The sequence below is a fragment of the Diabrotica undecimpunctata genome, chromosome 1 (assembly GCF_040954645.1).
Source record: "Diabrotica undecimpunctata isolate CICGRU chromosome 1, icDiaUnde3, whole genome shotgun sequence".
Classification (NCBI taxonomy): domain Eukaryota; kingdom Metazoa; phylum Arthropoda; class Insecta; order Coleoptera; family Chrysomelidae; genus Diabrotica; species Diabrotica undecimpunctata.
Genome location: NC_092803.1, coordinates 132764434 through 132781180, shown reverse-complemented (window position 1 = coordinate 132781180; position 16747 = coordinate 132764434). Strand labels below are relative to the sequence as shown.

The following is a 16747-nucleotide window of genomic DNA, read 5'->3' as shown; positions in this document are numbered from 1 at the left end:
AATTTGTCTTTTGTTTCACTTAAACTTATGCGGGTCACTCAAGTTTAACAAAGAAATGATTGATGTAAAGCTTACATTTTGTTTGGTACAGGTAATTCAAGGATTTAATAACTTTCCTTCTCCGAAATGTTTGTTGGATATTATCCTACTTATCTGAATTATTTTAATGTTTTTGAACTTTGAAATATTTTTAAACAAACCAATATTTTTCTCGATTTTACATATCATAACAATATATATATATATATATATTAATATATATTTATAAATATATATATATATATATATATATATATATATATATATATATATATATATATATATATATATATATATATATCTAAGTCTTGTAATTACTTCCAACTTGAAGGACCACCCACTGGCGTGGGAAATCACACACGGAACACAATCAGTATAAACAATACGTAGTTTAATAATTGAATGTTACTACAACTAAATTATTATCTAGCCAAAGTTTTAGCGCAAGTTTTTTTATTAAAAACAACCGATCACTGTCCACACTAGTCCGCGACATACTACACTAGCACTGATACAGATTAAAATGTTACTAATAATTATTACTTCAACTAAGGACGTTTTCTTCTATATAAATATACTTGATTAATAATGAGCGTCCAGCTCTATATGCTATGTAATAATAACTAAATTGCAAAAGATAAAAGTCTAAAACAAAAAGCGACCAGCTAAGCTGGGATACAATATTATATTATACTGACAATACTTAAAATTCTGATTGCAATGCCTGATTATTGCAAGGGATTCGCGAGGGACGGGGGACAACTTCGATATTTCTGTACAAATGTAGGTAAAACCAACCTTTTGAACTCTTGTCTAACAGGGAATGTTTTGGAATTGGTCGGAGAAAGTTAATCTATGGGTAAAAATATGTTTTGAATACATTTTTGGCCTTCATGAGAATTTGCTGGAGAATTTGCTTAGGTATAATTTAAGAAGTGTAAGTTAATTGGTACCAGTGCCGTAGCAACACTTGGATACATTTCTTACAGAAATTTATCCAGCAACTCGTGCACAAAAGTTCTGAAGGTCTTGTAGAAGTTGGCAAACATGATCTACTCCGTCTGCAATAAGAACAATGTCGTCTTCAAACCTTAGGTTGTTTAGAACCTCTTTAAGGTGCATGCTTTTAGCATCGACCTTATGTTAGTTTAAAGGCCTTAAATGTTAATTATTAATATATTTATTATGTAATTTAAACGTTACTAGACCTGTTTAAGTGGCTAATTTTAATTGCTAACTATGTAATATGTATTCATTGACGATGATTTGATAAGACCGAAAATATTCTGAAATTTTAGTCCGTTTGAAAAATTTTAATTTTTTATAAAAATAATTTTTACATTTTAAAATAGTTGTTCACTTTACTTTACTGTAAGTTATTTACTTTACTATAAGTTTTTACAGTAAAGATTATGCTGTAAATTTAAATCAGTCTAAAAACACGCAATGATTGTGATTTGAGTGATTTAATTATCGAAATAGCGAATTGAAGACGAATCGGATATTGAATTCGTTTAAATTCGAATGGCATACCGATTGGCATCATTGGAATTCTCGTAATGAGAACTTCATCATCCTTAACTTTTTCTTTGAGAATCGTCGCATGTATTATGTTGTAAGTTTTACCAGCACCAAACGTGTTCTGTCATTTTGGCCAGACATATCTAATGAGATAAAAAATTTAGTAGTATTCTTGGATGACACGTTCCTTGAAGTGTAATAACATGATATCTCAAAGATAAGAAATATTAGTGCAAATGCCTCGCTTTGACGAATGGAAAAGAAACTGGTAAATGTTGAAGCTAAAAGTGTTTCAACACGTTGAGCAACATTAAATAGGGAGATATAAACTGGCTGGTCGTTTTCCAGGTGCACTGCCAAATGTAAAAGAGTGGAATGAACGGGGAATGATAACACCAAATCGCCACATTGCAGCTCATGTATCGATCAACTAATAGTGTGGGATTTAATCGATGGTATTGGGATTTCAAACGCCAAAAACTTCAATATATCAGCATTTTATTACATGAATTGTAAAATTCCACATTACAATGAGCCTTAAATATTTTGAGCAGAATAGACGAATGCGGAATAGTCCATGTGCTGCCGACCAGAAAAGCATTTATCATCCAGTGATTAAGGCATATTACCAGCTTAATAGTATTAAACATTAAAAGACTACTTTTGAAAATAGTACTTGAAAAAATTATAAAAAAATTATGTATACAAACACAATTTATACAAAGAGAATAGTGTGCTGTTATATGGTAACAATGTCTTCAATTTTATTGTGGTTGAACTCAAACTTATACCTTGAGATAATAACCATCTATTTTATTTTAACTGTTTTGTATTTATTTTAAATATTTAAAGTACCTATTTAAATTATTATACTACTATTTCATAATAAATCAAAAATTTGATTTTAACAAATTAATTGTAGAACTTTGTTTTATATCCATAGATTATAACAGCAATTAATCATGCGCATTTATTTAATTTTTTATTTAGTTTTTAATAGTTATTCTCCTATTCTGGCAGGGACAACTCCAAACAATCAGGAATCATGAAAATCGGTCAAGCCGTCCGTGAGTTATAAGTGGGTTATAAATGGTATAAATACATAAATATATATAATATATATATATATATATATATATATATATATATATATATATACCAGTGATTTTTCCCGTTACCATGCGACGGGGAATCCAATCTACCAGTCACTCCACTCAATTTTTTCTGACTTTCTCCTATTTATGGCTAAGACGTAAACAAAATGATATTTTACTTTGTTGTACAACTTTCTTAACATATAAGTCACTTTTGGAGAATCGCTGACCTTTTCCGTAAAGTCTTCTTCTTCTTCTTCTTCTTCCTCTTTATAAGCAATTCTGCTTGTTCATTGGCGAATTAATACCTCTATGGAAGGTTGTCACTCCATCTTTTGCGCGGTCGTCTGATAATTGTTCTGCCGATTAGTAACTTATCTCTTGCTATTTTGACGACACGGGTCTCCTCCATTCTGCTTATGTGGTTATTCTATTCTTTTTTTCTATTTTTTGTTCATTCATCTATACGCTGTACGTTACATTTTCTTCTGTCTTCACTTCTCTTTCGATCTCTCAGCGTATTTCCTGTAATTCTTCTCAGTACTCTCATCTCTACCGTTTTCAGTAGTCTTTGCGTTGTGGCTGTATCGGGTCTTGCTTCTGAGGCATATGTCATTATTGATCTTACACTGGCATTATAAATTTTTTACTTCATCTCAGTGTTAATGTGTCTGTTTTGCCATATCGTCGCTAAGATGTCAAAACCCCGTATCTCAATTTTCGATGGTTTTGCGTTTTTTGTGTGGCCTATATTAGGAAATCGAGCTGCATCGATTGAGAAACCTCTTATTACAAAGCATGCGAAATTGCACCTCCGTCACTCGAATTCAGAAACCTTGTATCTCACATGATGTACACGAAACCACGTAAGTCAACACGTGTCTGAAAAATTATTAAATACTGAACATTTTTGTGCAGTTAAATAGGTTTATAAGAATTATAACTGTTTATTAGAAGCTATGGTAAGTGAAAACATCTTATTACTTTGTTTTTATAATACGTAGACGCATTGTTTTACGTTAAAAAGAAACATAACTATTATTATTCCAAAAAATTTGAGGTTATGATGACTCAATTATTATATTTCAATTGATCAACTGAAACAAATTATATAAATCAATTAGAGAAAAGCAAAAACTTGTCAGTTGGTAAAAGAATTTTCAAAATAATGTATTACAGTGAATTTTTAGGTGAAAAAAATTGTGATGCGAGGTTTTGTTACTTACCAAAATATAATCAAGTATTTACAATATTGATTTACGAGGTTTTTTTGGAAACAAAATAAATGTTTTTTTGTTTTATTTTTAGGCAAACCGGGCTTTGAGAATGGTCAAATCAGCACTAGAAAGTCTAAAAGCGAATTCTGATATTGACCAGAATGAAAGTACTACCAATCAAAATTCACATTCTAAAGAGGAAGTCGCAGAACTTAAGAGCCGTCATAAAGAAGGTTGGAAAAAAGCAAATACAGACTTTGAACAAGTTTATGAGACCTTTAGAGAAGAATCCTCCAGTTTCCAGCACATTTCTTCTTCATCACTCTGTTCACAAAACATTCAAGTACATTCCTGTATTATTTTGAACCCAAAGAGTACTGCTATTCAAACAGAATCTCATTTAAAAAATGACACCCACAGCAGATGCCTGGCTAGTATTAATATAGAAGATAATGATATAAATGTTGATGTGAAGGACAGTACTCAGGTGGAGAATGTCAGTAGGGATCTAACTTTGAATATAGAAAATATCAGTGAAGCTGCGGAAAATCGACACTATAACACCGACATTGAATTTGAAGAACCTTTCGAAGGATCAGAGTCAAGTTATCATCCAAATACTTCGTCGGATTCTGAAGATCAAGCTGTAAATTTTGCCAGTCGCAAAAAAATTAAAGCGACGCCTAAAGAAGTAGACGCTGTCCGAGAAGAAAAAAATAAAAAGAAAGGGCGTAGCAAAAAAGGCAAAGCAGATTTTTCTACTTGGGAAAGAAATGAACAAAAATGTTTAAGAATGCGTGGTAAAGAATATAAAGCAAAAAAGAAGGAGAAAGATGGATCTATAGTTACCATAAAGAGAAACTCCCGGGAAATGAAACCAAGATGTATTTCAGCAAAGTGTTTAGCAGCAAAAGAAAAAAGGAGATGTTCAATGATAACTAAAGAGCAACGAAGAAAGATTTTTGATGGGTTTTGGTCTGAGATGGATTGGCGTCAACGAAAGATATTTGTCTGTACGCTAGTTAATAAACAGCCAACAACGCAAAAAAGAACACAAAATAAATCACGGCGTAATTTAAGTTTATTTTATCATTTGAAAATAGATAATACCGTAATTCCGGTTTGCAAGAAAATGTTTCTCTCCACATTAGGATTGGGCGAATGGAGTGTTCAAAACTGGGTAAAAACTAGTTGTGACTCGGGTATCCCAAAAGTAACCACTACTACTTTTCCTACCAAAATTAAACCTGTCAATATTGAACGCAGAAATAAAGTTAAAGCATTCCTTGAAAAACTGCCAAAGATGCCCTCCCATTATTGCCGTTGATCAACGAGTAAACTTTATTTGGAAACAACTTTTCAATCATATAAGGAAGTGTATGACGTATACAAAAATTATGAACCACAATCTGCTGTCGGATACGATGTTTTCTTAAAAGAAATGAAAAACACAAACATTGATGTGTATCATCCAAGGAAGGACCAGTGTGATTTATGTTTTTCGCATAAACTGGGCAATGTAGAGCAAGAAGATTATGAATCGCACATTAGCCAAAAAGATCGCTCTAGAAAGGAAAAAATCAAGGATAAAGAAGATGCGTTGGAAGGAAAAGTGTGCGTATTTACGATGGATGTCCAAGCGGTCCAACTTGTCCCTGTCGTCCCAGCAGGCATGGTATACTTTAAACAGAAACTAGCATGCCATAACTTCACCATCTATAATTTAACAAATAATAAGATAGTTTGTTATGTATGGCATGAGGGAGAGGGCAAAACAGATGCCAACTCCTTTACATCTTGTATAATTGATTTTTTAAATGAAGAGTTAGATGCCCAAGAAAAGGACAAACAAAAAATTTTTTATAGCGATGGATGCTCTGCACAAAATCGCAACGTGACATTGGCTAATGCACTTCAGCATTTCTGCAATGAAAATGATACGGTAATTATACAGAAATATTTAGTTAAGGGTCACTCACAAATGGAGTGCGATAGTGTGCACTCCACCATTGAAAGAAAGAAAAAAAATAAATGCATTTATTCACCATCCAATTATGTGGAAATAATTAAAGAGGCCCGTAAAAATTCCAAAAATCCATACAAAGTTAAATACATTGATTACCAATTTTTTAATGACTATTCCGAAATTAAGTATTATTCATCCATTCGTCCAGGGAAAAAAGTGGGAGATGCATGCGTGAATAATCTGAGGGCTCTAAGGTATTCCAGAGATTTGCCTGTTCAATTCAAACTAAACTTTGATGAGGAGTGGCAGTTTTTACCAGTTCGCAAAAATACGAATAATGTAGGAACCGCAAGAAAAATGTATAATGACCATTTGCCCATTACAGAAGACAAATATAATCACCTGCAGTCTCTTAAGACTGTTATTCACCCAGATTATCATGGTTTTTATGACTCGTTGAAGTATTAATTTTTTTTTTGTTTTCAAAATATGGAAAATAATTGTGTTTATTTTATTTTATATCAGAATGCTTATGTAACATGTTTGTTTTATTTCTTTGAAGAATAAATATTTTATTTTTCCTCTATAACAGTGTTCTTTGTGTTTAAAAAAGGCGTAAGTGAGCTGAAAATATGCTACCAAAACCTCGTAAGACCTGAAATTAAATACTATTTAAATTTCAAAAACTCGTATCTCACGATTTTTTTTCAAAAAAATCTAACTTTATTTTTTTTGAGTTTATTCACTATCACAAATAATTCATTTCGTGGAATTACCCACGTTTCAGGAAAAAAAATAACTTTAAAAGTTATATTTTCTACTATAGGAAGTTTTAGGTGATTTCCCAAAATTCACTAATTTTGAGATACAAGGTTTTGACATCTGAACGACGATATAGTATTATTAAGGCATCCTGCCAGTCTATTTGCTTTTTGTGCTTGACCTATCACTTCTTTGTCCAGGTCTCCACAGTGTAATTCCCAGGTATTTTATTTTCATTACTTGTTCAATACTTATGTCATCAATTTCTATTTTACATTTGGTTGGTTCTTTGCTGACTACTGTTGTTTTAGTTTTCTAAGATGAGATTGTCATATTAAGTTATTTTGCTCATATGTTAAATCTGTGGACTAGTCTTTGTAGACTATCTTCATCTTGAGCTATCAATATTGCGTCGTCTGCGTAACAAAGTATTTTTATTTCTTTGATTTCCATTCTGTATCCTCTTCCTTTGTTAACGCTTTTGATTATTTCATCCATGATCAAATTGAAGAGCATGGGGCTTAATAAATCTACTTGTCTTATTCTGCTGCCTATTTCTGTATGTTCTGTAAGTTGTTCATCTATTCTGACTTCCATTTTGTTGTTTTGGTAGATGTTTTCGATAGTTTTTCTAATATTCAGGGGAACTTATCTATTATACAGAAGATTAATTAAATTTTTTAGTCTTACTCTGTCAAACGCTTTCTTTAGGTCAATCAGACACAGAAAGACTGGTCTATTGTACTTTAGTGATTTCTCAGTAATTTGCTTTGTAACGAATATTGCATCTGTACACGATCTTCCACTACGAAAACCCTGTTGTTTATCTGCTAAACTTATCCTTTGATTTATTAGCACTTGTATAATTTTAGTTGTAAGTTTTAGCGTAGTATTTAACAAGTTTATACCTCTGTAGTTTTCTGGCTGTTTTTTATCTCCTTTTTTGAATAGTAGAATGAGTTTTCACGTTCTTTCTGCGTAAAGTCGTCTTAAGAAATCGATCTACTTACAAAAACCAGTATAATTCTAGTTTGGCAATTTATTTGTTGGGAAAGTTCGAGTTTTGTATTATATTTTTTAACGACCACCACATTCGCAGCCAATATTTTGGGACCAACAAATTTTCAAAAGAGTCATAAAATAAATTTTTAAAATGATAAATTTTCTGTATAAAAGGGCTTCCAGATAAATATTGTCCTATCTGACAGACGGTTATCTGGAGGATAGACATTTAATCATAGAATAAAATGTATCCGTCTATCCACGTCAAATTATGTTGCGGTTGCTTATCTGTAAGATAAACGTAAAAGTTATTTTGGAACACACAAATAGTAGTACTTGCTGTATAATAAAGGGGTGCATATAGTAGACCACAAAACAGGTAGTCTAAACTTATTAAACAAATTGTGACTGAAGAACTTTTTTAATTACCCTTTTAACAAAGAAATAAAACAAACAAACAAACAAACAAACAAACAAATAAACAAACAAACAAACAAACAAACAAACAAACAAAAAACAAACAAACAAACAAACAAACAAACAAACAAACAAACAGACAAACAAACAAACAAACTCTTTTGAAATATGCTGCTTCAAATAATTATTATAACAGACATAGCCTATATTTAAGTATATTTTTATTTACACTATTTTTCTTTGTTTTTGACCGAGAACTTTTTTTTTAAGTATTCCAACCTGGATTTGTATCTGACATGAACAAAAATATACCCTATTATATAAGAGTGGCGAAACATGGACTACTACTTGCCGAACAAATAGCGAAACAATTTATTAAAAATGATTTTACTGATCTTGCGTCAGAGGAAGCTACACTTTATGAAGATTTATTTAAAACATTGGATACTAAATATTTACTAGAAAGATCAACTTACACGGTTGAGAATGTCAAGTGCCAAATTGAGGTAAAGTATTACATACTTTTGTTTAATATTTTTTTCTTTTTTACTTTTGTTGTTGGGTTTAATTTTAAACAGGATGGATCTCAGTGTACTGGTTGTTTTAAATATTGTTGTGATGTTGTACTTATTTTATATCCGTTTTAATTTTTCGTATAACCCCTTTATACTTAATAAGCTCCAGAGACGAAGTAAATAGATTAACAGAACTAAAAATGGTTGAAAGTAAATTTTAGAGGGTTGATTACATACTTGAGGGTGTTAGTGGACATTAAAAATAGAAGGAGTAAATAAATAAGTGTACGAATTAACCCCTTAACGAACCATTTATTTTTCCAAAACGGTCCCAAAAAACCCATTTTTTTAATAATGCACTTACTTCTTTACTTCTTGCAGAAATTAAAAATGTTATGCGATACTTATTTTTGCTTTTTTTTTTTTTATTTTTTTTAACGGTTGAAAATATGTGTAATAACTATCCCGAGATATCTCGTTGACGGGTTTTTGATTGGATAAATAGAACCTGCGAGCATAAGGTTTTATTGTATACCTTGCCTAGAGCATTGTATGGTCGTTTTTCATCTAAAAGCCATTCCCAGCAAACCAGAGGCGTTATTTGATAGCAAATGGATGGCACATGCCCCCCCCTTACCCTGAAAATGACTGAAATTTACAAAAAATACATAAATTTTATTACTATACTATATACTATACTATTTTGTTTGCATATTTAATGTATTGTATATATGATGCTTGAATTGCCAATCAAAATTTCAAATGACGCTACTACAGCAAACTAGATAACAAAAGTTTTTATGCACGCTGTGGATGATGATCAAAAAGTATTTATTCAAAAGAGCTTACAGTTACATTGTAGCGTAAAAAATAAGACATGCATATATGTATTTATAGTTTTATAAAACTGAACACAAACAAAAGAAACTAAAAGTTAGTTATCGTATTATACGTCTTGAAGCAGGGAGTCACACAAAGTTTCACATCGCAATTAGAACAGTAGTACCTTGATTCGCGCCTCAACTTCTTTCCGGATACATCCTTCGCCTTACTGCACACAACAAACACTCTAGTTGGATGAGCTTTTTTCCCTGTGACAGGAACAACTTCTGGGAAATGTCGACCGGTAAGTCTAAGTGAGTTTGGAAGCGTTAAATTTTTATTATTCCTCTTAACACACCTCTATCTTTGTAGCAAACCTCAATCGGTTGCATTATCAAACCCATTCGAAATTCTATATGCGTTCCTAGCCCTCCGATTTTCTTGTGCACACAAAAGCATTCCACTCAGCATGTTCGAGAAGATTGAAGAATCTTTTTTTGTATTACCTATTTCCACGCTTCCTGGTTATAGGGTAATCAGCAAGATGTTGACGCCATCCATAGTATTGTTGTAGTCTTGAACAATCCTAGGTTTTTATCTCCTTTCCTCGTCTTTCTTCAGTAACCATTACAGCATTTTGCAGCGTTGACAGCACACAAATCTCTCGTTTATCCTTCCACTTCATTACTATTGCCTTTCCTTTGTATAAAAAATGTCTGTAGTCAAACAGTGACCTTTCGACAGTAGAGGTCTCATTAGTGTCATAACAATAGTTTTGACACCGGAGGATCTTTGTATTGTTGGTCAAACTTTGTATCCTTTCCCGTATAAATTACATATGTTATGCCAAATATATCCTGAGGAGGATTCACACAGCATGTAGTTTTTATACCAAATCGTGATCTTTTGTTTGGAATGTATTGAATCCGTCCGAGTCTGCCTTTGTAGAGAAGTAAGCTCTCATCAATTGTTACATTCCTTTAGATGGATTTATTATTAGAGAAATGCAGGTATTGCTGTATTTTGAGGAACCTTTTATAAGTCATAATCATACGGAAAAAAGGCGTTTCAGTTATTGGTTTTTTGGGCCAATAAAGCCAATGCACTGGTTTCTTTTTAAGCTTTGCAGTAATATAATTGCAAAAAATACTCGCATTTCATCCCTATCCGTTGGTGTCCATTTGTTCTCTTTTATAACTTTGCGAAACCTGATCGCATTTTCTGATTAGCAAAACGATTTGTTTCTTGAACAATTTTGTCCACTAGTTTATCATCGAAAAATATATTGAAAAACTCGACCTTATTTTCAACATCCTGCATATTGAAATGACACTCCGATTTCCCAGTAAAAAGAAACCTCGGTGGAGCCGTGCCTGGCCGGTATACATTTACTCTAACCCGCTGCCGGACTGCTTGAAGTAAGCCGGTTGCACTGTCATCATCTTCATTGGAATCTGAGTCATTTGATATGTGTCCCAGATACATCTAGCTTACTATCATCTGAATCTTCACTACCCTGGCTAGAATTTATAGTGAATAAAATAACGATTCAATTTCATAAAATGTTTTTACGTAGACACAGCCGGACTCAGCACGTGTTGTTTACACACTGAGGTCGTTTACAAGCCTCCTTTTCCCTTCGACCGTTTTATTGATGCAATACAACTTTGTAATAACTTCTTATATGTGTGCAATGCTTGTTTTCAAGCGTTGGCTATCGTCGTACGCAAGCGATGAAATAACGTTTCTTGGTCAGCAGGTATATGAAACAAATCCTTGACCGTTCGACCTGTCCATTGTCTAATATTACACAGCTAGGAATAGTAATAACTATTCCGTCTAAATTTGTTCAAATTCCGAAAGCCTAACTCGAAAGAACGAAATAAATCGCTTAAATTCCCATTAAATAGCTCAAGACGAAATATCTCGGGTTGGTTATTTTAGGTACAACAAGTGCAAGACGAATTATCTCGGGATAGTTTCTTAAGGGATGAAAGCGTGAAACGGAGTAAATTGGAAATATCATCGACTACTCACCTTAACTTTTTAAATAAAATTTAACAAGTATTTTTCTTTTATTTCAGGACGAATCTGGCAACAATTTAAAATACGAAACTATAGTAGGAGACAATTTAGCCTTTAGGCTCGCAACTGATACGTTCCTAGAAGATACCAGCAAGGACATTTTACCATTCCTCACCGATTATTCTAGAAACAAAACATTTTTAATAAATGCTTTGCAAGGTAAGAATCCTAATAAAAAGTAAAATTAATGTTAACAAGAAAAAAAGTAATCTAAATAGTACACTAAAGTAAAAACACATTTTTTATTTAAACTACAACATACACATTTACACATAAGATTATATTGTATTATACACTGTGTTCATTTGAAAAGAACCCATCTTCTTTTAGAAATGCAACATATTAGAAAGAAATGCCGAGTCAGGTTGATTTTTAAATTTAGTTTTAGTTTTATTTTGGATAATACTGTGATGACGTCACCATGACGTCTTGATGATGTTATTCATTTATTTTTTAATGGGCATTTATATTTTTTGTCAACGGCATATTATAGTGGCAATGTGTATCAATATGATAGTTTTTGATGTACAAGGTGTTTAAACTCAATTAATTAGTCCGACAGTTTCAACAAACTATATTTAATTTTCAGCAGAAAAAACAAAAGTATTGGTTATTTAAATAAATAAAAAAACTAAAATTAAAAAGACAGTCAAGATTTCATTTCACGTACAAATCGTCTATGTATCTGTTGATACGTATTTCGCTTTAATAAAGCTCATCGGAACAGTTATTCATAGGCGTTCTCAACGTGAAAATTAATCTTTTCTGTCTTTGGGAAGCAACGATAAAATGGCTTCGAAACGGACGCAATAGCGACATCTGATATTAAATCCGTAAAATAGTTTCGAAACACTGTATGAGTATAAGAAACCAATTCGCTAACGATTTCTGCTTAGTTGAGGAGACATGTCGTGGAATGCAAATTTTAGATTCCCCATGTCTCTTTTAACATCTTTATCAACGTCTGGCTATGTCTTGCAATTTTTAGAAGGCTCCAGATTAAGGCAGTTATCTGAATTGTGTTTCGAAACTATTTTACGGATTAAATAAAAAAACGGTTTAAATAAGATGTTCAAATTTTGTTGCTATGGATTCTCTTGCGCATCTATTAACATTGTAGCAGATTTATTGCCTACCACATTGGGATTACTTATAGAAGGTTGAAAATTGGCGACAGAAATTACTGGGCTGGGGATAGGGTAAGCAAAACAAACCGAAACGTTTGCGAACGGCTACTCTTACTTTGATTGGAGAGCTGGGTCGTAAATAAGTGAATAAATAGGGGACTGGAATGGGGTACCTACAAAAAGTAAATCAAAAGGGTACTTACATGGATTTCCTGGACCACATAACACAAGAAGGTTCCTATGCTATTTAAAATGGACGCCGCTTACAAGAATATTCCTGCTGGGTGGAAAGATAGGCTTTTCTTGCCTAAAAATACGTCAAAAGGGTTCAAATCTTTTTAAAGGAAATAATACTCTTGATTTAGGGAGAAACATTACATATTTTGATATAAGGTTGAATGCTCGAATAAGTGAACTTTGATCAAATGAAAGGCAAATATCGAGCATAGTTTATTAATTAAATCTTGCCCAAGTACTTTCGCTTCCTAGAGCATCTTCAGGGGCATTTTGTCAATTTTGGCCTATCCAACAATCTGTTGAGAATGTCATAAACATAAAATTGTACGTCAGACTACATTACATACACTAGGACAAACAGTTTAAAAATTTTAAAAAGGCGAAGCTACATTATTGTTGGCATCAGGAGAGAGAATGATTATCTCAACATTCTAGTAGTAGTATGGCAGAGGATAGGATAGTACGAATAGCATGAGATGAGTCACCAAATGGACGAAGAAGTGTTGGCAGAACAAGAAAAAGATGATGCGATAAGTTATACAATTTAAGGCGAATATTGATGAAGAAATAGGCTTTAAAGCCTACATACAAGAAGGAAGAAGAAAAAGAAATCTTGTTGATGTTCCAAATTATATAAATTAAAAGTTTTTATATATTTTGGAAATGTTACTAAAATAAGTAAAGGAGAAAAACCTAGTGGTATTTATGGCATTTGGTTGAATCAAGCATGGTGATCAATAAGCAAGCTTTTCCGCAAGTTTATGTTTTGCTCTATTTAGTTGGGCCCTAATTTTAAAAAAATATGAATGATACTGCAGGCTAGCTCAGGAATTGGAGACACATCGAAAGCGTGGATGCTAATAAGGGTATACCTAAATATATACCTTTATACCTAAACTTGGAAAAATCGGCTCGTTCTAACTTCCAACATCTGATAGTTCTGATGTTATTCGTACTACTAAAGTGTATTGGTTGAAAGTTCGATACATCAGGGGCAGTAATCGCATCGAGTAGAATGCTCCACAGAAAACGGCACTGCACCATCTCGTTCAGAGGATGAAGTACATTCTGGAACACCAAGAGATGATGTTGGGTACATTTCTTGATATAGAGTGAGCATTCTCACCTTGAGGCAGAGGAGAGTTTTATCTGCTCATTGATGAGCTAATAACTAGACTAAACAAAGATATGCATCACATCGTAAGCTATACGGACGACCTAGTTATCACAACCCACGGCATATTTATTGTCACTATCATAAATAAAATGCAGCAGGCTCTGACTGTAGTTACAGAAGGGACTTCAAATGTAAGACTTAACATAAGTTTTACAAAAAGGGTGTACATATGTGAAATTATAAATATAATTTCAGTTAATAAGAACTGTATTACATAGGGCTGGTTCAAATAAATTAGGATATGGTAAAAGGTTATACAGATTATAGCGAATTAAGTTTATACAAAGTCTTACCAATTCTTCTGCTGCACACATACACTCGCGGTATTTATAGGCTTTCAGTCGCGGTTGTTCTTCATACGGGGAATCTGTCTGGGTACCAGATTCTGAACACGTGTCTCGCGGTACTAACACTGAGATCGCGAGATATAGCACATTTTCGTCTATACACGGTTTAAAACAGTATTTGCGGTATTTTTCGGGTAACTATAAGCGAGAGAGTTAGAGTGGAGAAAAGTAGCAGTACGTCTGTACCAAGCGATAGGTAACAGGCTAGAGAAGGTATACGGCTGCCTAGCGAGACTCAGCAGACTAAAGAGCGAACGACTATCCCTAGCGACAGTCAACAATCAGGAGATTGTCTTTCTTTTTGCTATTTTAAAACTGTCTGTATTTAACTGGAATAGAAAGGGTTATCAAGGGTTGGACTAAGGTAATTATTGTAAAATTATGGTAAAAGGATAGTTAATAATACAGTGAAAAAAAAATAATTTCTCATTAATTTTGCCAAAAGAAGAAAAAAGGTAATCGGTTCTCTAAGCTTAAATGGTACAAATCTAAATCAGGTGAGTAAGATAAAGTATCTTGGGGTCATATTAGACTTAAAGCTTACTTAAAATCATCATATAGAACAAATAACCAAGATACGGTAATGGTAGTCAGACGCACTCATGGGCAAATGTGAGTTTTAAAACCAGACATGTTATATTGGAATTATAACATGGTGGTAAAACTCACAACTACATATGCATTTAATAGGAACAAAAAAGCTTTTCAGAAGATGTTATGACAACTTAATGCTTGTTTTCACGCTATTAAGATGATCCATCACTAATCGGTGATTACGATGTAAGACCTGAATATTGTGGAATACTTGTTTTGCAATTTAATAAGTCTAGTTTCATTAATAGCATTTGGCACAGTAACGAATATCCCCTTTTGTAGGTAATATAACTATGCATAGCGATTTAAAACTTTCCAGTGACTTTCCAGGGACCAGGAGAGGTACAGTATTGTTGCATAGTAGGGGTAGGTCTTGCAAAGAACCATCTGGTGTGTATTTTCTGGGCGAGTAATTATGTTCCTTACTTCATTACATGAAATATTCATTAGCAACTCTGAATCAAGAGCACGATATTACTCAAGTTTTCGTACTGTTTGTTAATGATAAATATCGGAGATTTGTAGATAAAGGAGCCACACATCACAGGTTACAAAAATTTTTTACGAGTTACATTTGGAAGCAATGTGGTTTGACTTTCACTGATTTTTTTCACCTCGCTCTCTGCGTAATCTTCACATGGTGCATTTTTTATAATGCCAAATCTTCAAACGACTCAATAAGTAAAAGTGTTTATTGTTTTAAATATTATTCAGTTTTTGAAACTCTCCTTCTTTATTGAAAACATATAATTTTGAAAGAAAAACTGTAGCAAATTTCTAAAAGGTTGAATTCTTTCCATTTAACATTTAACAGAGGCGTAGATTATTCGGTATTAAGTTAATTATAAAGTAAACTTGTTGTTAAAATATTTTAATTAAATTTATTTTATTTGCATTCTTCATTCTATAGCATATTGTATTTTTCAGATTTCTGCAAACCAAACAATGTAGCGGACTTTATAGGAGATTTTTATAACAAGGAAACTATTCCAGCGCCTCTTAGAATTAGAAATATGGCAAAGAACTCCAAATTCTTTGCAGATACATTTAATTGTAAAGATAATTTCGAAAGGAAACAATTTCCTTTTTTAAAATAAGTTAACCCTTAAAATCTGTAGTTTTTATTTAAGAACCAATATTCCTTTATATTTTAAACGCCTTATGGTCGCACTTTTTTGTTTTATTTGTTGCTGGATTTCTTATGAAAAGGGGTTAGAAAATCGCACATTTTAGTAGCTTCTAGTCTATGGTGATATTTCTTTAAGAAATAGCTTCCAGCAGTGAGTATATTAAAAGATACATAATAAGGTTTTAGGTTCTTGACACTTGAAGCGACAGTTTTTAATAAAAAAATGTTACATATTAGCGTTTAAATTTAAAAGAGTAAGCTAAATGAATTTTTATCAAGTTTCAATTTATTTCAGTTTAAACTGATATTTACTATTAGTGTTGTACTCTGAGAAGTAATAAGTCAGATTACAACGACTTTTAGATATAGTTGATTTGAATGATGAACAGTTGGATGATAGAACCTCGCTTGCGAGGAAGATATGTTAAAAGGACAAATTTTAGACACCGACTACAAAAATAAGGTAAATCTGAAGATGATAATGAATTAGTAAATAATTAAACCTATTATACCAGAAGAGACGGAATCACAAAGTTGACTCAACAATGAGCAATTCAACGAGTTTGGACACCAAAGTGTCGCTATATTTCTGCCATTTCTAATGCAATTTCAAAATACGTGCTAACTATATCTTGGACACTTAAGGTTTGTGTACAAGTTTTAGACATTTTATTTTGACAGTCATTCAACATTATT

The 16747-nt window shown here is 32.6% G+C and overlaps 2 protein-coding genes across 6 annotated transcripts in view; both read left to right on the top strand.

Annotated features, from left to right (window-relative positions):
• LOC140431974 (uncharacterized) overlaps positions 1-16033 on the top strand; it is a 151978-nt gene extending 135945 nt beyond the window's left edge. For all 5 annotated transcript variants that reach the window (XM_072519844.1, XM_072519850.1, XM_072519859.1 and 2 more), the window contains 3 exons: positions 8289-8524; positions 11440-11599; positions 15850-16033. In XM_072519844.1, the coding sequence (XP_072375945.1) occupies positions 8289-8524; positions 11440-11599; positions 15850-16019 (566 nt within the window). In that variant the 3' untranslated portion in view covers positions 16020-16033. The remainder of the gene's footprint in view (positions 1-8288; positions 8525-11439; positions 11600-15849) is intronic.
• Positions 3510-6260, top strand: LOC140440260 (uncharacterized). Its single transcript, XM_072530654.1, has 2 exons — positions 3510-3616; positions 3963-6260. Exons 1-2 carry the CDS (start codon positions 3614-3616, stop codon positions 5196-5198), a joined length of 1239 nt encoding a protein of 412 aa, XP_072386755.1. The 5' UTR covers positions 3510-3613; the 3' UTR covers positions 5199-6260.
• Positions 16034-16747: the final 714 nt, after the last annotated feature.